The sequence below is a fragment of the Pseudochaenichthys georgianus genome, chromosome 11, assembly GCF_902827115.2.
Source record: "Pseudochaenichthys georgianus chromosome 11, fPseGeo1.2, whole genome shotgun sequence".
Taxonomy (NCBI): Eukaryota; Metazoa; Chordata; class Actinopteri; order Perciformes; family Channichthyidae; genus Pseudochaenichthys; species Pseudochaenichthys georgianus.
The window spans coordinates 16,574,774-16,601,353 of NC_047513.1; the positions used below are offsets into that span (position 1 = coordinate 16,574,774).

Here is a 26,580-nt window from a genome sequence, read left to right on the forward strand (position 1 = left end):
TCATATGTGCATACTGTGCATACTGTGTAAATGATTTAAATCCATTATTCTTCTGTCCAGCTTCCTCAGGAGAACTTGTTAGGAGAAATAGAGGAGGACTATAAAGCCAGAAGGGCGTATACAACTCAGCCTGCCAAAGTCAAGTAAGACAAAACACACCCTGCTGCAACATGTCGTTAAAACACATCCATTTGTGTTCCGGTTCCAAACCATTCTTCTTTATTTCTACAGAAGCATGAAAGGGGCAGAGGGTAACTTTGTGAAGATAAATCTGAAGAAGAAATCCCATGTCAAAGGATACGCTCTCAGAGGCGCTGGTCTACGCAAACAGGTACGTGTTGTGTTTGTGGCACATGTCATATAATCAAAGCATAAAGGGTTCAACTGAACTTCCTGCCTGCTAACTCGGTGTGTGGTGTGATGATGATCAAGACACTTAATTATAAAAAACATGTCTTTACTGTGTGATTCCTTTCCAAATCATTGAAAAGAAGACATATCCTCGTGTGAAATAGATTTGTTTCTGTACTTTCGAAACCTTTCGTACAGTTAACACGAGTTGTCATAATACAAAATGTATCCAGCGTCTTTCACTGTTGTACTCTGTTTTTTAGATATACATGGAGAAGTTCCAGCTGAAGGGCGAACGTTTCGGTGGACATGGATTTCTTAGCAGAGGAGGAGGGGGTGGTTTCAGAGGGGGAGCACACAGAGGAGGTTTCAGAGGGGGGATGAGTCAGTCGGGGGACACCTGCTACAAGTGTGGAGGGACCGGACACTGGGCCATCCACTGCAAGGGGGGACCAGGTATACAAACAGAGACATGTCTGATCTGCTTGTTAAACAAAAAACGATCAATTTCAGTAATACTTAAAGTTTTCCTGACAACAGGAAAGGGTCGACTCATCTGTTCATCAGCGATTCATCTCCTCAATTCATTTTTATTGTGTCACAATTCTTAACTTAATCGCTGATAACCTTACCGTCTGTATGGGCCATAAGAGTGACGCAGCTGTCCACATCTTCTGAACCTCTGAACTCTTGTTTCTTTACGCAGCCCCCCCCTCTTCTGCTGCCGAGGACCAGGCCACTGAGGAGGAGCCGTTTGACCTGCCCACCTTGGAGGAGGTTGCCAGGGCAACAGGCACACTGCAACCTCAGCCGATGGGTGAGCCTATCAAACTTTTTCTGTAACTGACCTTTACTAATTTATCTTTTAGTACGGTTACTGTATATTTGAGTTGTTGTTATAACTAAAAAACACGTTTTATAGTTATTTTATAAAAAAGTAATTTTATAGTGTTATGTAGCTTTTTCTGCATGTAAACGGTCTGCAGAGTCACAAACCCTCAAAGTACACCCTGTAGCGAGTAAAACTCTAACACAGAAAAGACCTGTCTATGCTGCCCCAGAACGCCTCGTTGGAGATTTTCCATTTTCCATTTTTTTTCCCTGGGTATGGTGACGTAACGGCTCCAGGGACCAATCCTCGGTGCTCCTCACACACTCACTCAGCCTTATCTTTTCTCAGCCGCGGCTCCGCGGATCTCCGCACACACTGTGTGTGTGCTCAGGCTGAGTTCCGCGGTGTCTCGCTGTCTCGCAGACCTCACGCAGCAACCAGGAAACGACACCAGTAATCTAGCTCACACTGTCCGCTCCAGCAGCGAGCCCCGCAACGTCCCTCCAACACGGCACCCAGACCCCACCACGCAGCATTCTCATCTGTTTGTCATTGCTGGTGTCATCTTCTGGTTGCTAACGCCATTGTAACACATAATCACTGATGTACCGCTGTAACGGTGGTGGACTCATCAGAGCACAGTGGGCGAGCTGACCAATCAGAGCACAGTGGGCTCATAGGGAGGGGGGGCAGGAGCTCCAACAAGCCGTTTAGGACAGAGAGTGAATACACATACTATACAGAGCTGCTGAATGAGAAACCAATGTGAGTTTGGAACATTGAACAATGTAAAACTATTCTAGTAGACCTCAACAATGGAATTATGATCAGTAGAAATGGCCATGACATGGGACCTTTAACACAATTTGTCTACCATATCTTTTCATACGAGTGATTTAATCACTTTAGCAGCAATAAAATACAATATTATATTACGGGTTTTTAGGTTTTGCAATTTTGTACAACAATACAACTTTAAAAATAGGATTAGAATGTTTAAGAAAACGGCTGCTTATGTTTTTTTTGTGTTTTTTGTTGTTGCATGTGTTTTAAATCCTGCTTTGTTTCTGTGTTCCAGCGGCGTCTTCCAGTGCAGCAGAGGAGCAGCCGTCCCAGGATAAGCAGGGTGACGGTAACACTAAAGACGAGGTGTTGCTGAACGTGATTCGTCCTGACTATGAGCGTCCCGTTGTTCCACCTCCAATGGAACCACTGTTTCCTCTCACAGATGATGGGAAAGTCCAGGGTAAACCCTTACTTTGTTCCTTGTAATTAAAAACAACATAATAAAAGATAGACTCGGAACATTTGCTCGAAAGCTCACACATTTGTGGGAATATGTGTCCGTTTAGAAGCGCCTCCTGAGCTGTATGAAGCCCTGAAAGAACTCGGCTATCGGTCATTTAGACCCGGACAAGCGGAAGCTATCATGAGGATCCTGTCAGGTATGCACAGTACACACAGATAAAATCACACATCTAAGATCTTTGTAATAATGTGTCTCCCTTCTTCCTCCAGGTCTCTCTACCCTGGTAGTGTTGTCTACAGGGATAGGTAAATCGTTGTGCTATCAGCTCCCAGCCTACATGTATGCTAAGCGATCGAATAGCATCACTTTGGTCATTTCCCCTCTAGTCTCACTAATGGATGACCAGGTAGCCGTCCTCTCACACATGCATCCACAACAAAAAGACAACACCTAAAGAAATCGACCATTATTACAAGAATGTACCCTCTCCCTTGGAGCAGTTATGCACACAACACATCTTGATGTTAATGTCTTTCTCTGCATTAAGGTGTCTGGCCTGCCAGCCAATCTGAAGGCAGCCTGTATTCACTCTAACATGAGCAAGAAACAGAGAGAAGCTGCGATAGAAAAGGTACATGGCAATTGTAAGATTTAATTCTGAAAAACATCTTTGGCTCAGAGAGTTACCTGTGAGCAGTGGCGGCGCCAGGGTATGGCTGGGGTAGCCATACCAAGAAATGGTTTAGCCCCACCACGAAAAATGATGTTAAAGTAAGCAAATTAAATTAAATAATAAGCTAAATGTTGAGAAAACAGCTTGCGAAAATATACGTGTCGTGTCCACAACACACAAATTGATCGTGCTGTAGCAACAAGTGCACGTTACTGATGCAATATGGTTGAGACCATTCAGGCTTATGCTAGAAGAGGGGTGCAAGGAATAGTCTAAGAGTAGTGGGGGAGTTTTATACACTAAAGGTGTTGAAATTCTCTGGCGTTATAATATCAGCGCGGTCAGATCAAAATGCCTCCGAATGCAATTTGAATAGACCTACAGCCAATCAGAGCAACGAAACGTTGGGTCTGCGTCATGCATTACTGATGAGATCAATCGGAACCGCCATTCAGTATCCCCATTGGATCTTCAACGTGTACTATGATACGTCACCTTCACAGTGATCCCTTTTTATTTACTACAAGTCAAATGTGCAGTTTTATTTCATACAGTTCCATTCTGATTGAGACAGGGAAATAATCTAAACCTCACGCGTGGCGTTTCACTGTCAAGGGGGCGATATAGCGTGTATGTAATTACATTGCAAATACTGACTTGAGCCCCACCACTGTATGGGTTAGCCCTACCATAGATTAAGCAACAAAAAGACTCTGCTTGTGAGAGAAGCAGGGACCTGATACTTGCTAACTTGAGTTTTACTGCGAACTTGACCTCTTTTAAGACACCACAATACCAGTACATCAATGCCCTGTTAAATCATTGCAGTTCCCAAATCCACAGTGATTAAAATAAATGCATATCGTAGTGCAATTTTCTAGTAAAGTTGATTTCACTCACCAGCCAAAAAACCAAAACTAAATGAGTCAGAATCAGAGTTTCTTGCCAGTTTATTGCCAGTTACGTTTACACATACACATAAGGAATTTGCTTTGGTATCTAGTGGTGCGAACATAAACAATCTAAAAAAACAAGTTGCAAAGTAGGTAAAAAAAGAAATATATAATGATAATAAAAAAACAAGTATTTTTAAGAAACAATTTAGCATTAAAAAAGGATGCTAGAGACTTTACACCAAATGTTAATTTAACTATACAAATAAACTTGAAAGCTTAAAAGCAAAAACACTTAGGACGATGAGTATATATGGCAAACTACAGTGTATTATATTTTAAAGCGGAGGGCTGTGCAGACATGTGTGCAAAATGTTGATTTATTGAGTGGATGGTAAAATGTGAAGTTTTACTCCTTCTTCTGTTCCTGCAGGTGAAGGCAGGCGAGGTGCATGTGTTGCTGCTCTCCCCGGAGGCTCTGGTGGGGGGAGGGGGCTCAGGTGCAGGGTGTCTCCCCTCTGCTCAGGACCTCCCTCCTGTGGCCTTCGCCTGTATTGACGAAGCTCACTGTGTCTCAGAGTGGTCGCACAACTTCAGACCCTGCTACCTGAGACTCTGTAAGGTGGGTTCATCGTGGAGTGTCTCTTTAACCATCTTAAGTTCATTTGAGGAAAAACGACATCTAAATATAAGATGGTAATAAACATATTGCAATAGATTACATTGTTGAAATATTCCTTTCGTTTTAAGGACAGCAATTCAACCAAAAGTAAATAAGGTACAGACACTTTAAGGAGTTGTCAACATCCCAATTTGAGCACATTTAAAACCGACAATGCTTAGCAAATTGGAGCATTCCTTAAAGTGTTATATGGTGTAAAAACTATTTATTAGTGTAAAGGATATTTGAGTGACTTTTCCACGGGGACTTCTTTTGTCTCTTAAGTAGGATTTATAATTTGAAACCAATAATGGAGCATAAGAAAAATATAATTTTCACAAATCAGGATAGTCGATGGTATGTTGTTTTTAGATCTCATTGAGGGTAGTTTTTATGAGCAAAGTTATTTCTCCACATGATGGTTACAATCCTGAATCTCAGTCTATTAGCTGCCAATCACACTTAAAAAACATCCTTATATGTAAAAGAAAATACAACTACAAAAACGCTATCATCTATGCGTGTCTGTACTGTAGGTACTTAGGGAGCGTTTGGGAGTGCAGTGCTTGCTGGGACTCACAGCTACGGCCACACTTTCCACTGCTATGGACATCGCACGACATCTGAACATCAACGATAAAGACGGCATCGCAGTCCGATCTGCGGCAGTGCCTCCGAACCTGCACCTGTCTGTGTCCATGGATAGAGAAAAAGATCAGGTGTGTAGGGTTGCATGTTTCTTGTGCCTTTCAGCAATGCATGGAATATGAAATGATGCTCTGTCTAAAAATGTAGTCGGTGGAGAAAGAATATTTTCCAGAACTCCATCTGTCCCTTTGTCTGTCTATGGACATTTTCAACTTTCTTTTCATGGGGAGTCACGTGATCAGCTGGACAAGATGGCAGCATAGGTTACACTCGCTCAACCCAGTGATGCTAATTCTGTAAATATATACCGTTGAGACCATTTAAAAAATATATATTTTAGCCTCTATGAGTGTTTGATCGAAGGCAATGTCTAAATCGAGCAAAAAGTCGCCGCCTAAAAAGGGTCCCGAGACGAGGGGGAAGTCTGACATGGAGGCGTTAGCCGACACGGTGCTTGAGAAGCGTTAAGGCAGAGTTGGGCAAGATACGGTTGGATGTGGTGAAAAATGTGGGTATGCTAGCCACCCACGAGGATACGCTGGACATGATGCAGCTCAAGCTAGCAGACATGGAGGACCGGAGCAGAAGATGCAACGTCCGTATAACTGGGCTAGCGGAAGGACTTGAAGGGTCTAACGCCATACAATTTCTGACACACTCGCTTCCAAAGTGGTTCCCCTCCTTAGGTAATCTGAAGGGCGAGTTAATGCGAGCTCATCGTATCTACAGCGACGACAGGAAGAAGCAGGTGGGCGCTACCCGCACTTTGATTTTCACGTTCTCCGTTATACCACCCGCCAAGACATACTCCGTGCCGCAAAGAAAGCGCCGCTCACGATTGATGGACGGAGGATTCGCTTCTCCCCTGACTACAGCAGCTACACTGTTAACCGTCGTCAGGCTTTCTCCCGGGCAATGGATACCGCCCGTGCCAAAGGGGTGGAATTTGTCCTCCTTTACCCCGCTACACTGAAGGTCAAGGGAGCTGGTCAAGTTAAGACATTTCATTCCCCGGGACATGCCGAAGACTTCATCGTCTCCATACCAGGAGTGCAGGACCCGGGACCTGGGCGCTCGTCTGACGGCGAATAGCGGTCTTTTGGAACCTGCTGGACTATATAGCGTCGCTGTTTTAGATTAAATGCCCACTGCTTTGCGTGGTCTGGGATCTCTTACAGAGTTTTGGATTATTTCTGCAGGCTTCTTTTTATTTGTTTCTGTCTGACGCTGGACTCATCTGGGGACGGATAGTTGTTTATCATTGTTTGGCTGATCAGACTAACTTGCGAGCCTACTGCTTGATTTTTGGATCCCACACCACGTAATAGACTCTGGACTTTAATACAAGCCGGCTTTTTGTTTTGATCTATATCTCGGCGGATCCGCTGTGCATGCCGGATGTGAATGGACAATGGCCGGTAAGATGTGCGTTGGTTATCGGAACAGTGTATGCTATGATGTTACCTATTTACGTTTTTTGCTCTCTTTTCTTCTAATAACTAAGCTCATTGTTGCCTTAGGATATTTCATTTAGTCTCTTAACAACGGTTTAGTAAGCTTTAAGTACTGGGTTGAAGGGTAGGTATAATCCTTTTGCAGCCCCATATCCAATCATATCACGGATCAATTTAGGAATATCCGTTTAATGTACTGTTTAGTTATTTTATGTATCGTCTTTAATCTTTATTTTTCTGTATCTTGTTTTTGTTACCGGGGAAATGTATGGGGGACTGTCTTGTTTGTGTCTTTGTCCAGTTATGGGAAACGCTTACATGTTCTCGGATTGCTTATGTGGGGAGGGACTCCATTTTATTTTGGTCTCGTTTACAGGTTTAGTAAATATGGTTGTTTATCATCTGACGTTCCACTCAGCTTATTGTTGACATCTTCCAGAGCAGTGCAGCCCAATGGGTGACTTATCTATTCTTGTGTGGAACTGTGATGGGTTGAATGCACCTCACAAGCGAGCTAGTGTGTTGACTATGTTACATCGCCGTAAAATTACAAGAGACGCACCTGCTGAGTAAAGATTCCGGCCGTATTGCTAATAAATTCTATCACACTATTGCATCCTCTTCAGCTAACTCCAAAACCAAAGGAGTAGCCATTGTATCTAGAGGTAATTTGAACGGCCAGACACAAATCCAGACACAAATCTTTTTCTAGGATAGATTATCTTTTTACCTCTCCACAACTTTTCCAGAAAGTCGATAATGTAATGTTGCTTCCTATTGCCCTCTCAGACCACAAGGGAGTACTCTGTTGTGCGACTCTGGGCAATTTATCCAAGCGCGCCACTAGATGGCGCCTCAATTCCACTTTACCAGGAAATGGAAAATATAAAGAACAATTCCTGACACAATTGGAAGAATTTCTTGACTTAAATATTAGGGATGTAACGATACCAAAAACTCACGGTACGATAATATCGCGATAACAAGTCCACGGTACGATATTTATCGCGATATTGAATAATAAAGAATAAAATAAATTTCAATCAAAACATTTTTTACTCGGAAAATGTTTCTTTATTACATAATAAATCTGATTTGTACAGCATTTTAGTAGGATAGCAGTATTTTAAAGTGTCAAAAACAAAGTGACAGTAACAGACTGGAATAAGAAAACCAGTGTTTTTGTACCTATAGTACTACCAAACAAAGTAGGCATTTTCTTTGTGCCACTGCATCTCACAAATAAACAAGGACATTTAATAATCAGACCTTGCAACTCAAACTCACTAGTCACTCACTCAGCATCATCAGACAGGTTTTTAGGAATGTTAGGATGTTTGGGCATTTACAATATCCCCTGCTCTGGAAAAAACTCTCTCGCTTTGTACTGATGTTGCTGGGACAGCAGTGGTCGCGTTAACCGAATATTTTATTTATCAATGACGGAAAAATCTGAAAGCAGTCTGTCATTTTGACAGATTAGAACAAACTCGGAACAGCGCCAACGTTTCCCCGCAGCGAGGCTCTGGTGTTATGCCGTGTTATGCATGCCCTCCAAAAGGAAATGATATAGTTTCCAAACCGTACTTTGCCGTACAGATCAACACAGGTCTGGGAGGTTTTGCTTTACGCTGTGTGCGCTCCCGCGAAGGTGCTTGACAGTTCACGAGCGTGCTCTCTTGTGAACAGTTCAGACCCGACGGGTAATAAGGGATTATGACGGACATTTTACGATCCTGTCTGTCAAAATGACGGACAGCGAAAAAGTCTAACGCCACCTCAGTGGGACGGAGAGATATGCTTTGGCCATGGGTGACAGCAGTGGGTCAAACTGTGCATTGTCTCTCCACCACTTCAAAAACAATACAGTTTTTGCCAAGAAGGTGAGGCTTATTGACAGAGATATAAATATACCGTTGGTACTTGTCAATGTCTCAAGGTGTGTAAATGTAGCACTGTAAATACGATGTCTTTTTGTGTTCTGTTGTTTTATGTTCATGTTGTAACCTACTTGCTGCCATGTTGGACAGGTCTCTCTTGAAAAAGAGATCGATGATCTCAATGGGACCACCTGGTTAAATAAAGCTTTAAAACTAAAAAAAAGTGTTTAAAACTAAATCTATTTAAAAAAAAAAAATTAATTAAAAAAAAAATCCCGGTAGATTTTGTCAGTCTCACGACGGTATTGGGACGTTTATTTACCGCGATATTCGGTATATCGTTACATCCCTATTAAATATAGGTTCAGTTGAGGACCCAAGAATATTATGGAATGCTGAATAAAAATCAGGTCTAGTGAGCACTTTGCAGATATTCCCTCCATTCAATCTTTGAATGGTAATGTCACAACTGAGCCAAAGCAAATAAATGAGAGTTTTCAAACCTTTTATTCCAATTTATATAAGTCAGACAAGTTCAGTTGGACAAGAATAGATGTGACGCCTTTCTCGGTCAGCTAGACTTACCACAGCTTGCAGTCACTGATTCCACCCATCTTGATGATCCCATTTCCTTAGAGGAATTAAAAGATGCAGAACGCAACATGCAACGAAACAAATCACCAGGTTTAGATGGGATACCTCCCGAATTTTATGTAGCATTTTGGGATAAACTGGGTCCACTACTTTTGGATATGATAATGTATTCGATAGATAAAGGCAGTTTTTCGAGGGACGTGAACATAGCCTTGATTTCCTTGCTCTTAAAGAAGGATAAGGACCCGACAGATTGTGCTAGTTACAGGCCTCTAAGTTTATTAAATTCGGATCTAAAAATATTTGCAAAAGTGCTTGCCAGGCGCATTCAGGATTATATGCCAACTTTAGTTAACTGTGATCAGACTGGGTTTATAAAGTCAAGGCTAGCTGCTGATAATGTTAGACGTCTTCTCCATATAATAGATTCTTCAGTAGACAAAAAAGACCCGGCAGCGGTGCTGTCTTGATGCAATGAAAGCCTTTGACAGACTAGAGTGGTCCTTTCTGTGGTCTGTGCTGGAGAAAATGGGTTTTGGTAATGGCTTTATACATATGGTTAAGGTGCTGTACTCTAATCCCGCAGCTCTGGTGCTCACTGACCAATTATCATCTGCGTTACTCTCCCTTGAACCTCTAGCCCAAATGATACGTCAATCCCGTTCGTGACACTCACCATCAGGTGGCGCTATACGCAGATGATATTCTGGTTTTCATGGAGAAACCGACTCAATCTATGTCTGTATTGTTATCTATTTGTGAGGAGTTTGGTTGTCTCTCTGGCTTTAGGATTAATTGGTCTAAATCCGCCCTCTTACCCCTTAATGAGTCAGCTAAAATGCTTCAATTTCCACCCAATGTCCCAGTTGTCCAGCACTTTAAATATCTTGGGATATAAATGTTCCCATCTTTAAATCGTATTGTAACATATAATTACTCTGAAGCATGGAACAGGATTAAGATGGATTTGGAAAGATGGACTAGCCTTCCGAACAATCTTCGGGTAGTCAAAATGAACATTTTACCCAGGATTAATTTTGTCAGCTCAATGGTCCCCCTCTCACCCCCGGTTGACTATTGGAAAAAAATCCACTATTTTATTTCGTGCTTTATCTGGAATTCAAAGCGTCCACGACTGAAATGATCCACTATACAGAGGAGGAGGGAAGGTGGTGGTCTGGCGGTTACTGGTGTGGCTTAACCCTAATGCTTCCGTTTCTTGGCGTAATATAGAGGAAAATATCGTACAACCTTGGAACCTGCAGGATATCCTTTTTGCCAATTTAACAAATAGGCAATGTCAACTACGCTTTGACCCTATAGTTTCACATCTCATCAAGATATGGCGCACAGCTGAATCACAATGTAAGATTTCCTGCAAGTGGCACACACTTTCTCCTATATTTGATACTAAAGGTCTGCTAATTGGTGGGAGACCTGTCTCATCCTCTCATTGGAGCAACAGCAGTATTCACCACTTGAGTGACATTTATGATAACGAGCTTGTGTTCCTTTCAAGAAATTAAGAGTTCGTTCAATCTGCCAGGTAGCTCGTTTTTCTTCTATTTGCAGCTCAGATCTGCTCTCAAGGCACATGGTGTCCCATGGCAACAACCTATACCCGTTCATCCTCTTTATAAGTTGTTTACTGTAGTAGGGAAAAACAGGGGTATGGCGTACTGTCTACAGTCTACACTGTATAATTTCTTTCTGGAGACTTCCTACGATAACCTACAGCTGGACAGAGTATGGAGACGTGACTGCCCAGTTTTAGACCCTGATTTCAGTTTGGAGGGTGTTTGGTCAAGCATAAAAGAAGCTTCTTGGAATCCCGATCACCAACAGATCAACTTTAACTATGTCCACAGAACATATCTTACCCCGCGTAAACTTCACTGTATGAAAATGATAGACGATCCCTCATGTAGTTTATGCACTATGAAGTCCCCTGGCGCGTTTATGCACATGATGTGGGACTGTCCCCCAGTCGCTCTATTCTGGACTAAAGTGGCTTCTGGCATGTCACATGTGCTCTCAGTGACAGTGCCGGTGACTGCACCCGCCCTACTATTGAATGATCTGTCAAAGCTCAATATCACCAAGCTTAAGATGCGCATCTTGCTGGCCTAACAGCTGCAAAAAAGATGGTTGCGGTTCGATGGAAGCCTCCTAATTCCCTCACCTTCAGACACTGGGTCCTTGCATCTCTGGATGTTGTGTATCTAGAGTTGTCAACTGCCCGAATAAATGGGACAAATGACACTAATATAAACAATTGGCGCTCTGCAGTCGATTCCTTCAAAGATCTTTTAGAATGATTTCTCCCTTTCCATAATCCACGGCCTTTTCAATTGCGACCTGTGTGTGTGTGTGCGTGTGCTGCACGAGTTTGGGGAAAAATCTGATTGCGATATTTGTTTTTAAGCGACCCAACGTAAGTTTATTGTAAAATGCGGGCATATCTCCGGCTAGGAAGGTCGTATCAACGTACTCCAGTCTCTAGCACCCCGCAGCCCGAGCTACAAGTGAAAAAACTAAACTTACATGAAACTTCCGTTGGGTTGCTTTAAAGTCAAGCTTCAGTTTAAGATTCACCCTGTAATAGAAACATGTGATGGAGCAGTACTAACCTGACCCAGATGGTTTGTTTCACCAAACCATCTAAAGCTCCATTGGAAGCCATTTGGAAAGGGCAGGCACTTTCAGAAGCACTTGGCAGGTGATTGGATCAATCTGTCTATCACCTTCTATCATGGGCCACTTCTGATTGATTAACAATGGCTGGTACATGTGGAGCACATGATGCGATTTCACAATCGCATCATTTAAAATCGCGATTTCGATTTAAAATCGATGAATCGTTCAGCCCTAGTGTGTGTGTGTTAGTGATGGTATACACTCCTGTCTGATGGCGCTGATGGAGTGCTGGCACCCAACAGCGAACACCTTATATGTGTGTGTGTCTTTGTCTGTGTGTGTTTATATGTTTGGGAGGGAGGGTTTGGTTTATTTTATTTTATTTTCGTTGTCATGTGTTTTCTGAATTCTGCATTTTGTATAAGTAATTAAGTAATAAGTAATTATTTTTATCTCATTTTGTTTCTCTTGTGTACTTTCAGTTATTTCATTTAAGAGAGAAAAAAAAAATGTTGTAGTTGTACATGTCGTATTAACATCAATACAAATTTGATCACAAAAAAATAACTTTCTTTTCATGTTTATCTTTGTCTTTCCTGTCTTTTTGTATAAAGGCTTTAGTGTCCTTGCTGAAAGGAGATCGTTTTGGTTGTCTGGACTCCATCATCGTCTACTGTACTCGAAGAGAGGAGACCAGTCGCATTTCAGCGCTGCTCAGGACCTGCCTGCAAGGAGTGATCCTGAAAGAAAACAAAAATATAAACAGCAACAGTCGGGCAGAATACAACCCTATAGGACAGAAAAAGAAAGACTTGGGTAAGGATGGAATAATACTTATTTTAGAAAATAATAACTTATTTATATCTAATGCCGAGAGAGGGGATAATGGTCGGGGCAGAGGTGTAATCAAATATGCTAGATTTCAATCATACATTACATCCTTCAAAAAGCAGCACCCTCTTTGACTTGGTGCATCTTCCATCTTCCATTTAGCAAGGAAGAAGATTCGTAAACCTCTGAAATGGCAGGCGGAGTCGTACCATGCCGGCTTGTCCTCTTCAGAGCGCCGTCGCGTCCAGAACAACTTCATGTGCGGGGAGCTCCGACTCGTGGTGGCCACTGTGGCGTTTGGCATGGGCCTGGATAAGCCTGACGTCCGCGGCATCATCCACTACAACATGCCTAAAGTGGGTAGTGATCTTATTTATTAAAAAAACAAAAGCTTTTCAAATGTTATGTGATCACGTTGCAACTTCTACATATTATCTGCAATTGTATCAGGTGTGAATACATTAATCATTTATGTGGTCAAGAGCGAACCTTTTTTGATTGTGGGGGAAGCAACTGGAGTCAGGACTCAGAGAGACACGAGGAGAGCTGGAGCTTTGATGGCAAACACTGACGGTTTATTTGGAGCTTCGGCCGGAGAATTCACACGACATGTCACGTCCACGGTTTGACCACACGGTTGAGATGCCACAAAAGAACTCTTCTGTAGTTCCAGGTTTTACAGTTCGGAGTGTAATAATCAACATTCTTTATCAGCGAGACTAAACAAATATGGACCCTGAATCTAACTAGAGCTGTCGTCCATAGAAAAGAACGTGCGCCAGGGAACCTACGTTCCTAAAAAGAAAGGCTTCTAGATGTCCCTGAACAGTAAACTATCTCATGTCAGTGTGTGCTCGGTCATAAGCTGGCAACAACAATGCGCCCAAGCTGCCCCTCCTTAAGAGAGATAGCAGCAATACCCAAGGCCGTAGACCTATGTCACGGGAAAAGAGACAGAAGAAAGAGAAAACGATGAACTGTGTCAAAGGTTGAATACCTAAGCAAATGATTCCCCAACATTGATCATGTTATATAGATCTTCATTATCAGACAGGGATTGCCCAGCTGTCATGTCAAGAAATACATTCCAAAGACCGGTTTTTCACCCGTTTCAAATGTGAATATGCATAGGAGGTACTTTCATCTGATAGATTTACCCAGATAATACAACAGCAAAGAAACTCTGAGTCCAAAAGTCTCGTCTTAATCAGTATTCTCTTATTGGTTAATGTTTTTTTTCAGAGCTTTGAGAGCTACGTCCAGGAGATCGGGAGGGCAGGAAGAGATGGAGAGCCCGCACACTGTCACCTCTTTCTGAACCCTGGGGTAACACTGTCAATAACTGTGTGACTCTATGATGGCCTTCTTGTTAAAGTCACTTACACTGTACATTTGAAGCATAAATTAATGTGTGTGTGTGTGTGTGTAGGGGGAGGACCTCCATGAGCTCCGTCGGCATATACACTCGGACACGGTGGACTACTTCACAGTAAAGAAACTGGTCCAGAAAGTTTTCCCTCCATGTAAATGTAAACAGCTTCACCAGAAACAACTGGCGCTTGAACAGGTAGTGTGTGTGTGTGTGTGTGTGTGTGTGTGTGTGTGTGTGTGTGTGTGTGTGTGTGTGTGTGTGTGTGTGTGTGTGTGTGTGTGTGTGTGTGTGTGTGTGTGTGTGTGTGTGTGTGTGTGTGTGTGTGTGTGTGTGTGTGTGTGTGTGTGTGTGTGTGTGTGTGTGTGTGTGTGTGTGTGTGTGTGTGTGTGTGTGTGTGTGTGTGTGTGTGTGTGTGTGTGTGTGTGTGTGTGTGTGTGTGTGTGTGTGTGTTCTAAATACAGTACAAATAAAGATAAAGCTGCTAAGTGAAAACTATCTGTGTGTAAAAGGACATGGAAGATAAGGAGATGATGGAAATGATGGATATGTGCGATCAAGAGAACCTGAGCGCTCCCACTCAGCAGGATGTGGAACATACAGACTCACCAGAACCGTCAACTGCACAGGTAATAAAGAACAAGGGTTATCATGTACTGTATTCATACTCTTTCTTCTTCACTCCTTTGCCCAACAGTCAAAACCTGCAAGAAAGGAAATTGAAGAGATTGTTTTCCAGCGAGCACACATTTTATAAAGTTATTCATATAGGAAACAAATATTTTGGACAAAAGGAGTGAATGCTATGTTTTTATTACAAGGAGTCGTCACATCCAGAGGCAGCAGAGCTCTCTCTCCAAGACTGTAAAGATGAAGGAAAGGAAATGCAGCTGGAAGAGCAGAGAGTTAAACATGAAGAAGCCGAGGGTTCGCTAAAGCCGAAGGATGGGGAGTCGCAAGAAGCTGATTGGCTAAAGGACCAGGAAGAGGAGAGCATTGATTGGCCCAAAGAGCGGGTCTGTCACACGCATGAGAGAGCGATTCCCATGGAAGCAACTGTGGAGGCTCTGGACGTCACAGAGGAAGGTGAGTGGAAGCAGGGCACACAGGGCAAGTACACGAGTTAAGATTCCAACAATCAACTGATGTTTAGGAAGACGGATATATTCATACAAAACATTCAGAGAAACGTAGTTGTACACGGGGTCTTAAAAAGTATTAAAAGTTGATCAAATCAATTAAGCCAAAATGAAGGCTTTTAAAAAGTATTAAACGGCATTTTCCAAGGTATTACATTTTGTAGCTTGTTTTCAATAAGTATATAAATGGTCCAAAGAGGTTGTATTCTACAGTCTGCCTGAAAGTAATCATTGCCTAGGTGTGTAGTGTGATTCTGTGTAGTTTATTTATGGCATCCCATCTGAACAGGACAGCGCACGCTCACTGCTTGATAGCGCGCGAAGGCCCGTTTACGCCGGTTGTTAAACAACATCGTTATGGGGACATGCAAGTTTGCGTCCAATTGGTTGGAAGATAAGGAGGAAGGACAATCAATACTGTATATAGTACATGTGGGGTAAAGTGTGTCGCCAATGTAACCGGTTAAAACTGGAAGTAGCAATGAGGTCTTAAAATGTATGGAAAGGGTCTTAAAAGGCCTTACATTTGACTTCAGGATTCCTGCATGTACCCTGTAGAGAGACGGATATATTTATACAAAACATTCAGAGCAAATATGTAGTTGTAAGTAGGCAAGGGGCTCCAAATGCAGAGAAAGGAAAAAAAAGTGATTAGAGAAACGATAAGAAAAAGATTCTTTGTCTTTCTCCTTTGTGTGTTCCAGGTGTAGAAACGCTGCTCTGCTATCTGGAGCTGCACCCCCAGCGCTTTGTGGAGCTGCTCCACCCCACGCTGTCTGTGTGTAAAATCGGCTGCTATAGTGGACCCAAACAACTCCAGAAACTCACTAAAATGTATGACTTGTCATTCCTTAGTATATTCTAATGTTTATATAAATATAAATACATTTAACTGTCAGCTATTTTCAGAGATATACTGTGCTGAGTTGTCCCGTTTTACATTATTTACTTCCTTTTTGATGTGTCACAGTTGCCCGCCCATTGCTGTGGTGTTGGCCAGAAGGCGGATGGCGGGCGAGCGAGTGGAGACGTGTGATCAGCTGGAGTTTGATGTCGTGGAGGTTGCAGACACTATGGGATGGCAGCTATCTCTTGTGAAGAGAGGACTCCGACAGCTGCAGTGGTCCTCTGGTATGTGATGGCACTAATACACACTTTCTGGGTCTGTTCTCTTGTCTGGTATGTTTTCTCCTCGGGGTAGATATTGGTTTGCACAGTTCTAAGCAAGTATCCACCATCACATAAAAGCAAAACCTATGGCAAGAAGAATACGTCACTGTTGAATAAAATCAAATAAGAATGCACTGGTGAAGATTAGTAAATCAAACACGAGTAGTTGAACCGCTCTCAATCAAATATCGTCTGCTTTTAATCTTGTCTACCGTGTGCAGAAAACGTGTATTTGTGTACAAATATTAAATATATATTAAACAAAACATTTGTGTTTCAGTTGGAGGCCGTAGCGGTGTCAGCGTTGAATTGTCTTCCATATCGTTCTACTTCCGATCCTTTGGCGACCTCAGCGACGAGGAGATGGACAGAGTGTGTCAGTTCCTCTATAATCGAGTCCAGAACCAGGAGAAGACGCAGATCTACCAGCTCACCTCCTCCTTCAAGGCCTTCAAAAGGTAAACGCATACACCACAGCTGCTTATTACCCTCAAGATAAATGTATTATAGAAACTCACAAAGGTGTTTTTCACAGCCTTAAAATTGTTTTGAGAAAGCTGAAAGATCAATCGTTATTCTCCTTCCTCACTGTAATATTTGCCTGCTTTGTTCCCAGATTGCATCGACAAATATCAGAAGTAAATTCATCTGAAATTGTGATCAAAGATGCTCATTTTTTTAAATTTGATTTTATAAAACCCTATCCATCAGTGGATCATTCAAAATATAATTCATGATGAAATAATGCTAGATATTGTTTGACTGTGTTGTTCCTTATGACTCATACTTGTTATATAGGTTTATAAAGGTTGGTATGAAGTCTGTGAGTACCTTACAATGTCACTTTGACACCTAAACCTTTTAAAAGCTGGCAAATGCTTTAGGGCAGGGGTACACAAACCTTTTTATGAAAGGTCCACTTGTGAATTTGATAAAAGGTCACTGGTCCGGATAAATGACGATATTAGGTCTCCACGATATGCCTTTTCAGAGATATCATATCTATCGTGATACAGAGAGTCACTCAGTCATAGAATGTGAGTGCTGCGAGTGCACCAGGGTAGGATTTTCATGATGGCCGGTCAGGCCGTGAAGCCCCGAAAATAATTGTACGTCCTACGGCCACCATGGCCTGCGTGCCCCTGATACTGTTAACATCTCGAAGTTGCTTTAAAAGCGTCAGAACAGTGGTTTTACTTTTCTATAGACGCCGGAGGCGGGCAGCGTCGGGTAAAAAAAAGTGATTTACCCCTAGTTTCCACCGCTCGAAATAGGATTGAAGTCTATTTTTCGACGCGTCGCAGCCGTAAGGTAATGTCGGGCAGGCAGGAAGTGGAACATTCAGAGCATATATAGCATATATATATACACACGCAAACTCATTTTGCAGACCCTATCCCTCCGTAGTCGTTCAAGTAGGAGGAGAAATGCCAGCGTTCTCCTCCGGTTTACAGGCACTGTGTAAATTAGCCTATATATAGAATAATTATGATGATTTAACCACTAAAATACAGCAACACATCTTTGATTCATGTCGTTTATAACTGGGATATTACACTTATTATTACCTTTGTCTGTGCAAAGTCTGTCCAGGAAATATGCTCAAATCAACTGAAACTGCGAGCCGGCATGCACGACGCTCCGCTTCCGAATGCTTCTGAAACGCGCGTGAAACGCGCCCGGTAGGGTATGACGCCGGAGGAGGCCGGACCAAAACCGCGGCGCGCCCGTAACGCGCCGCAGACGGACCCGGTGGAAACTAGGGGTTAGCCTTCCCAAACCTGAGCCTCACGCTCCGCCTATGCCTGGTTCAGGGTTCGTACGGGTGCTTGAAATCCTTGAAAATGCTTGAAATTTGACGTGTTGTTTTCAAGGTTGGGAAAGTGCTTGAATTTTGGGAATGGTGCTTGAAATTGAGATAAAGTGTAAATGCTTTACTTTTACAAAAAATTGCTGTCTGACTGAATAGTTCGCTTTTTAGATTAAAAGAAAAGAATTGCTTCGCTTCTACATAAAACAGCTCCGCTGCGGCCTTCCCGCGCTCTGCGCGCGACCTGCAAGTGTTTGTGTTACGTGTGACCTGGGCATTCTGATGAGAGTGATAGATGACAGTGTGCCAGGAGGTTGCCGTTTCAACGAGCGTTGGCTAGCAGAAGACCAATACAAGCCATGGCTAAGAGCTTGTAGCCTCCTGCAAAGTTTGCAACAAATAACGATGCGAGAGTCTGCGCTGACGAGCAACATGAAGGGTACGCCGTAGAAGAGCATTTTAGATTAGGCTAACGTTGCATGTTACATTTGTTTAAGCTAACGTTAGCAAGCTGAATAGCGAACTCCATGAGGGATAATAATAATTGCAGGGGACAATCATTTCAGAGGAGCGTACCTATATTAATATGTGCGTTACAGTCGCCATCGTGTGGTGTTCAGAGGATGAAGCTCTCACGGCATTTCGTGTTATAGTCATGAAATATAATCTATTGATTCGACACAGAGCGATTTTGAAAGCAATGTATTTCTACTGGTAGTATGCCTAAACCACATGTGACTTGCTCTATCGAAATCAGTCACATTGACCCGAAGACACATTTTCGTTTGTATTACTGGTCTCGGGGAAGCTCGCGAGTGTGTTTGTGTATTTTTGCGTTTGTGTCCCGGGGAAAACCTCACAAGAAACACCGGCTGTTGTTATGCTTGCTGTGACGTTAAATTAGTCCGTTCTCCGCTTGTAATTATGCCGAAGCTTCAAAGTTGTATTTATCATCTGAATTTGCCGAAACAAGTTTAATATTCTGAAAGCCAATACTTTGTTTATTTGAAAACAGATGAAAATAAACTGTCTTTTATATAAAATTGAAGTATTATACAAGTAAAACTACATTTTGTTTTAATCCCATGTAATTGTAGAATGAACACAGTCTTCCTTTGGAGATGTATAAGTCAGGAGTCTTGAGTAGTCAACATTACCTAAAATCATTGTACACATTTGTAAATATTATTTTCCACTTGTTACCATTGTGAGTCTATTTTTATGCAGCTCTGCGTGATTTTGTGGCTACAATTCAGGCTAATACGCTACCAGAGGTGGAATAAGTACTCAGATGTTGTACTTGAGTAAAAGTACAAGTACTCAGATATTGTTTGAGTAAAAGTACAAGTACTCAGATATTGTTTGAGTAAAAGTACAAGTACTCAGATCTTGTACTTGAGTAAAAGTAGAAGTACTCAGATCTTGTAGTGAAATTATAAGTACTCAGATCTTGTACTTAGTAAAAGTAGAAGTACTCAGATCTTGTACTTGAGTAAAAGTAGAAGTACTCAGATCGTGTACTTGAGTAAAAGTAGAAGTACTCAGGTCTTGTACTTGTGTAAAAGTAGAAGTACTCAGATCTTGTTCTTGAGTAAAAGTAGAAGTACTCAGATCTTGTACTTGAGTAAAAGTAGAAGTACTCAGATCTTGTACTTGAGTAAAAGTACAAGTACTCAGATATTGTTTGAGTAAAAGTACAAGTACTCAGATCTTGTACTTGAGTAAAAGTAGAAGTACTCAGATCTTGTAGTGAAATTATAAGTACTCAGATCTTGTACTTAGTAAAAGTAGAAGTACTCAGATCTTGTACTTGAATAAAAGTAGAAGTACTCAGATCGTGTACTTGAGTAAAAGTAGAAGTACTCAGGTCTTGTACTTGTGTAAAAGTAGAAGTACTCAGATCTTGTTCTTGAGTAAAAGTAGAAGTACTCATATCTTGTACTTGAGTAAAAGTAGAAGTACTCAGATCTTGTACTTGAGTAAAAGTACAAGTACTCAGATATTGTTTGAGTAAAAGTAGAAGTACTCAGATCTTGTACTTGAGTAAAAGTAGAAGTACTCAGATCTTGTAGTGAAATTATAAGTACTCAGATCTTGTACTTAGTAAAAGTAGAAGTACTCAGATCTTGTACTTGAGTAAAAGTAGAAGTACTCAGATCTTGTACTTGAGTAAAAGTAGAAGTACTCAGATCTTGTAGTGAAATTATAAGTACTCAGATCTTGTACTTAGTAAAAGTAGAAGTACTCAGATATTGTACTTAGTAAAAGTAGAAGTACTCAGATATTGTACTTGAGTAAAAGTAGAAGTACTCAGATCTTGTACTTGAGTAAAAGTAGAAGTACTCAGATCTTGTACTTGAGTAAAAGTAGAAGTACTCAGATATTGTGCTTAGTAAAAGTAGAAGTACTCAGATCTTGTACTTGAGTAAAAGTAGAAGTACTCAGATCTTGTACTTAGTAAAAGTAGAACAGTAAAAGTCCTGCATTCAAAATGTTCCTCAAGTGAAAATAGAAAAGTATTCTCATCAAAATATAGCGAAAGTAGCGACAGTAAAAGTAGTCATTGTGCAGATTGGTCCATTTCAGAATAATATATATGATATGTTTTATAAAGATTGATCATGAAAGTGTTCTCAGAGCTGGTAAAGGTGCAGCTAGTTTGAATGACTTTGTATACTGCAGGGGAGCTTGTGGATTTACTCCAGGTGGAACTAAAGTCTGATTCAACACTTGATTATATTTCACATCATTCATCCAGATCTGTGAAGTAACTAAAGGTGTTAAATACATGTAGTGCAGTAGAAGTACACCATGTACCTCTGAACTGTAGTGGAGTAGAAGTACACCATGTACCTCTGAACTGTAGTGGAGTAGAAGTACACCATGTACCTCTGAACTGTTGTGCAGTAGAAGTACACCATGTACCTCTGAACTGTAGAGAAGTAGAAGTACACCATGTACCTCTGAACTGTAGTGGAGTAGAAGTACACCATGTACCTCTGAACTGCAGTGGAGTAGAAGTACACCATGTACCTCTGACTTGCGTTCACTACCAACAATGAATCAATAATGTATTGAAAAGTTATTTGGCTGATTGTTGTATATCGGCTCAGCCAGGTTATATGGGAGGCCCAGTCTACGTACAGATCACTAATTTTGAAATATTAAACTTAGTTTTCTTTTCTTTAATTTTTCATCCTCGTGTAGAATGCTATCACGAAACACACATTTGGTTGTTTATAGCATAAAGAACATCTGATTTAATGTGAGGTAGGGAAATAATCATTTGAGTATGTGTATATAAATATGTAATTTACAACAGCTGTAAGATGCTTGAAAAGCTGGAAAATGCACCTTGAAAATGCTTGAAAAGTGCTTGAATTTGACTTTGGAAAAGGTGTAAGAACCCTGCTGGTTGCTAACAGTGCTAACTGAGCACATATCTTTAGCGATGTGAAATGTAATGGCAAATAGTGGAAATAGTTTTACCCTTCTTTTTAACGAGTTGCTGCTCTTGTTCTGACATCTTCGCTCGTGCTGAACACTCACAACACATGTCACTCCCACGTGGCCAAGTGGGCTTTTAGGGAGGGGCGAAAGCACACCCAGCAAAATAATCGTATTTTGTCAATTATGCTGTTTTCATAATCGTCGCAAGCCATAATCGTAATCGCGATTAAAATACGATTAATTGCACAACCCTACATTAATTTACATCAGAATCAGGACGTTTTTATTTTTTTATTTTGTATAATATTTTTTTCTTCTAATGGGACACAGGGTTCGGTCCGAATTGATTTGCAGTTCGGTCCGGAGTTTGAGAAGCCCTGCTTTAGAGAGTCCTGCAAAATGTCCAAATAATAAGATGGGACTGTATAAAAGGGCAATTATTTTTCTCACATGTACAACTATGTGTGTGTGTTCTCTCTGTCTGTTCACTTCTCTACTTTACCTTGTGTGTGTGTGTGTCTAATGGTGTGTGTGTGTGTGTGCGCTGTGTTGCAGTGTTGCATTTCCGAGTGCATCGTCCTGTGTCGACGACTTGGATGAGAGTCGCAGTCTGAGGCTGAAAGACCTTCTGTCCGATTACTTTGACACGAGGCGGGACCTAAGCCAGATGCTCGCACCGGTGTACATCGAGGAGCTCGAAAAATATAAGGTAAATACACAGGAGGGTTATCAGGAGTTATCGGCTGAATTAGTGTCTTTAAATGTTCTGGATGTTGAGGATTACTTATTACTTGTTATTTTTGTGTGTTTGTAGTTTTCAGACTGGGAGAATCAGATCAGAGCGGACATCAGAAGTTTTCTCTCCAACCGGAGTGATGAGAAGTTTTCTGGAAGAGCTGTTGCTAGAATCCTCCACGGCATAGGTGAGACATACACATACATCTGATGATGCTCGAACTAAATATGTGTCTTTATTATATAAGTATGTTATTAGGGTGACCACAGATGTATCTTGACCTTAGAGGTTAATAGAGAGAACTCAATTAAGATATTTTCAAACAGCATATATAACATGTAGTGTTATTCTAATAAAAACATGTCCACTCGGAGCCTCCACTTCAAAGAGCAGAGGACTGTACTACGAAGCCGGATTTTCGCTTAGCTGGCTAACTTCAGGGAAAACTCTGGGTTTCCGGTCTTACGACGCTGGTTCTCTTTTTAGCAGGCTAGATCTCCATGGTAACTTATGCTGAACGGCTAGCCTGGTCTGGAGCAGGTTAGGTTCCGGGATAAGAGATCAACTCAGTGAAAGCACCGCCTGCTGACCAATCAGAGCTCAGTGTGCGGAGTTTAAAGCGATCAAGTCATATTACAGGATAGAGGAAATACAGAAAAACTGCCGTTGCAGGAAAGACGGCCGGCAAAAATCAACTGACTGTGTGAACGTGAACATTAATAGAATATCACCTCCATCTTCAGAGCAATCTGACTATTATAACATTAGCGTTAAGAAAGCTTACTTAAATATCTGCCACAAGGCAAGTTTATTTATATAGCACTTTTCAACACAAGGCAATCCAAAGTCCTTTACAAAAAACGAAAGACATTAAGAAAATGGCATTTAAAATCAGTCATTAAAAAGAAAAGATAATAAAAGAAAAATTAAAAGAAAAAATGCAAGTTAAAAGTTACAGTGCAGTTTAAGATGTGAATAGTTCAATTAAAAGCGGCGGCGAAAAGTCTTTAGTCTGGATTTAAAAGTAGTCAGATCACAACATAAGTAACTGGATCAAAGTAACATTACGTACAGTCTGCGGCACTGTGAGTGCAGACATCGATGTGTCCCATGGGCCATTATCATTCATATCATATCACATCATAATGTATCATATTATATTTCCTTATCTGAGTCAGCTGAGCCGTATCTGGCCGTGCAACACTCACAGTGTCACATACTGTATGCAGAAGTATTATTGTAAGCAACACATTAAGTTGACGAAACACTCGAGTCAAATGTAATTAAAGTCAGATCGTGTTTTAGACGGGGCAGTGATATCATAAACCTGTCAATGTACGCATTCAAACACTTTTTCTTTTACCAGCTGTATTCACCTTGCAGGTGCAGCTCTGTGGCTTTGATCCTGGAGAAAGTGTTTAAGTCATGGATGTTTAAAGTTTAACTTCTTCATATTTGTCTAATATTATAGTTGACTTTCCATTCAGGAAGTATGACAGTATGCTTCTCCATGTTTGTGATTGGTCGAATGCTCCAAATACCACCCCTTTTATGTGAACGTGCACCTAAATAGATAGGGTACGGCTGGCTTGAGTTAACGAGTTGATAACCAGCGTCGTAGGACAGTTTAGCGAGAGCGCGTTTGTTTTGGATTAGCTAAACCGGGTAACTCAAACATATCCAGGTTAGGTTGAACCGGCTTCGTAGTACAGGCCTCAGGTTATACAGTCAAAATGACAGTGTTTTTTAACCACTAGAGGGTGCTAAATGCTCAATGAATACACTTTGAGAATCAGAATACCTTTAGTGAGATCCACGTTGTTAAACCTCAGTAAGGCTGGACTCAGAAGCAAGGATACAAAAGCAAATCCTCAATAATATAAATGATATTATCTGATTCATACAACAACATTACAAAGTTGACTTTTATTAGAGAGAAACACACCACCTGTAGCCTTCTCTTTTATACTAGGGGTATTTACTTATCTCTCTAATTTCATCTTAAACACAAACAAAACACCTACTGTGTTACAAACTATCTCCTCTGTGTCTTCTCAGGAGTACTTTCATCTTTAGCAGGTTGTCACATCTTCACAAACCTTCATCTCCGTAGCGTGGGATCACAGGAATCTTTCCTTGTAGTTAACCTCCTCCAGGTTTTGATTCGTCAGTGTTGATGCATCTGGAGGTTTTTACTTGGAGCTAAATAAGATAAGATAAGATAGAGCTTTATTGTCTCCCTTAGGAGAAATGTGTCTTGGGCATCGAGATAATACACATAAAACATTCAGGTCAATCAGTCATAGATACAGAACAGAGATCACATATCACATGGCAAAGAAACAAACAAGAAACATACGCAAATGACACGCAGAGGCCTCCTCCACTCCAAAACAAATGAACCAGGCTATTCAAACCGTTAAAAAGTCATGTTATTAATCAGTTTTTCTCTGACGCTGTTCAGCTGCCAATAACATTTGCCCAATTTCTTTTTACTGATGACTTCACACTCAGGCGTCCAATGACTAAAATCCTTTACCCAGTTAAATGATATAATAGAAAATGGCCAAAATCAAAAAAAGTTTGCTAAAAATGTGGCATATCTAGACAAACTGCTCCTGGCAGCCACAATGCCGATGTGTTGCCATTACATGACACAGATTAAAACAAACTGTTACCATGGACATACCTCACAAACTGACAGACCTCAACTAAATATATTCTATTGTAGACGTTTTTATACATTTCAATGCGGATATGTCAAATATTATACCTTTTTTTATTGTAAGGAATTGAATATACCAAAGATGAAAACTAATTGTGTGTTTCAGGCAGCCCTTGTTTTCCCGCTCAGATCTACGGCAGGGACCGGCGCTACTGGAGGAAGTACATCCAGTTTGACTTCAACCAGCTCATCAGACTGGCCACTCAGGAGATCATTCACTTCAAGTGAGAGACCAAATGTGCACACACAGACACAGGTGTGCACATACACAGGTGTGCACAGACGCAGGTGTGCACATCCACGGGTGTGCATCAATCACTTAATCACTCACTTGTGAGGTCGGGTTTCAATAGATTTGGTCAGAAACACCTGTTTTGTATATAATATCACGTTTATACCATCATGTTGAATTAATTTATCTGTTGTGTTTTCTAAAATGTTTAGTTTTTATACGTATGTGAAGTAAAAAAGAAAATGAAGTGGTCTGTAATAAAAAATAAAATATTTGTATTTTTCTAGCTCGGTCTGGCCCCCATTTATTTGCAATGCCTCAGGAATATGTCTTTGAATTTGTTTCGCACAGAGGAAAAGCTCTTATTTGTTTTTAGTTAGGACATGGAATGAAACGTCTTGACCCAGAAATGGACTGATATGAGGCAATCAAAATGGGAGTAACAACAAAGTGGAATTTATCTTACTGGTGTAGCATGTCACTGTAAACTCCAAAAACTTTAATCATTTATTATTTAAGTAAACATTAAGTTTTATTGTTGTGTTTTTATACACATGATGTTTTCCCTGATTTCTCTCAACTTTGTTCAATATTTACACATCTCCACTCAAGACTCCCTTTGTTTCCAGTCTTTAGCTTAGCATAAAGACTGGAAACAATGGGAAACTGCTAGCATGGCTCTGTTAAGAGCTCACAAATTGTGCTGACCAGCTTCTTCCAGGCGTTATGCTAAGCTAACCGTCTCCTGGCTCCAGCCTCATATTGAACATATAGACGTCATCTAACTCTGAGCATCAAGGGAAATAAGTGTACATTTCTGGATCAATTCAGAGGACCAGGATAACATCAAACCTCTGAAGGGGAAAGGAATGTCAAACATACAACATGCTTAAAATAATTGTCATGCAAATCAGCTAAAAAGCCATAACATGTTCTATAAAGTGAGTCAAACGAAACAAAACTAATATCAGGGAAGAGAACAAGCAGTGACTTGAGGTTCTTTCCTCGCTGTGTTTTAACGGTGGACTCTGGCTTATACATATCTGCTTTGACTCTGACACCATGTCATAAAATGTGAAGAAATCTGCCTAATGAGCATATATATGTATATACTCAGGGGTATTTGGCTTTAACCTCTAAACTCTTAGAATTAGAGCTTTAAAAGGTGCACACAACCCTTACTTAGACTAACTGCTGTGTTCATTTTCCCACCTTCCATGAATCAAATTGATATTTAGTATAAACA

At 41.1% G+C, this 26,580-nt stretch overlaps 1 protein-coding gene across 1 annotated transcript in view; it reads left to right on the forward strand.

Annotated features, from left to right (window-relative positions):
- recql4 (RecQ helicase-like 4) overlaps window positions 1-25,580 on the forward strand; it is a 29,001-nt gene extending 3,421 nt beyond the window's left edge. The window contains exons 7-28 of the mRNA XM_034093836.2: window positions 61-143; window positions 232-331; window positions 615-807; window positions 1,058-1,168; window positions 2,262-2,429; window positions 2,536-2,628; window positions 2,702-2,838; window positions 2,980-3,063; window positions 4,432-4,620; window positions 5,196-5,378; window positions 12,487-12,688; window positions 12,866-13,059; window positions 13,946-14,029; window positions 14,133-14,270; window positions 14,585-14,701; window positions 14,894-15,158; window positions 15,916-16,045; window positions 16,182-16,342; window positions 16,662-16,839; window positions 22,197-22,350; window positions 22,456-22,564; window positions 25,209-25,580. Of these exons, the coding sequence (XP_033949727.1) occupies window positions 61-143; window positions 232-331; window positions 615-807; window positions 1,058-1,168; window positions 2,262-2,429; window positions 2,536-2,628; window positions 2,702-2,838; window positions 2,980-3,063; window positions 4,432-4,620; window positions 5,196-5,378; window positions 12,487-12,688; window positions 12,866-13,059; window positions 13,946-14,029; window positions 14,133-14,270; window positions 14,585-14,701; window positions 14,894-15,158; window positions 15,916-16,045; window positions 16,182-16,342; window positions 16,662-16,839; window positions 22,197-22,350; window positions 22,456-22,564; window positions 25,209-25,330 (3,195 nt within the window). The 3' untranslated portion in view covers window positions 25,331-25,580. The remainder of the gene's footprint in view (window positions 1-60; window positions 144-231; window positions 332-614; window positions 808-1,057; window positions 1,169-2,261; window positions 2,430-2,535; window positions 2,629-2,701; window positions 2,839-2,979; window positions 3,064-4,431; window positions 4,621-5,195; window positions 5,379-12,486; window positions 12,689-12,865; window positions 13,060-13,945; window positions 14,030-14,132; window positions 14,271-14,584; window positions 14,702-14,893; window positions 15,159-15,915; window positions 16,046-16,181; window positions 16,343-16,661; window positions 16,840-22,196; window positions 22,351-22,455; window positions 22,565-25,208) is intronic.
- Window positions 25,581-26,580: the final 1,000 nt, after the last annotated feature.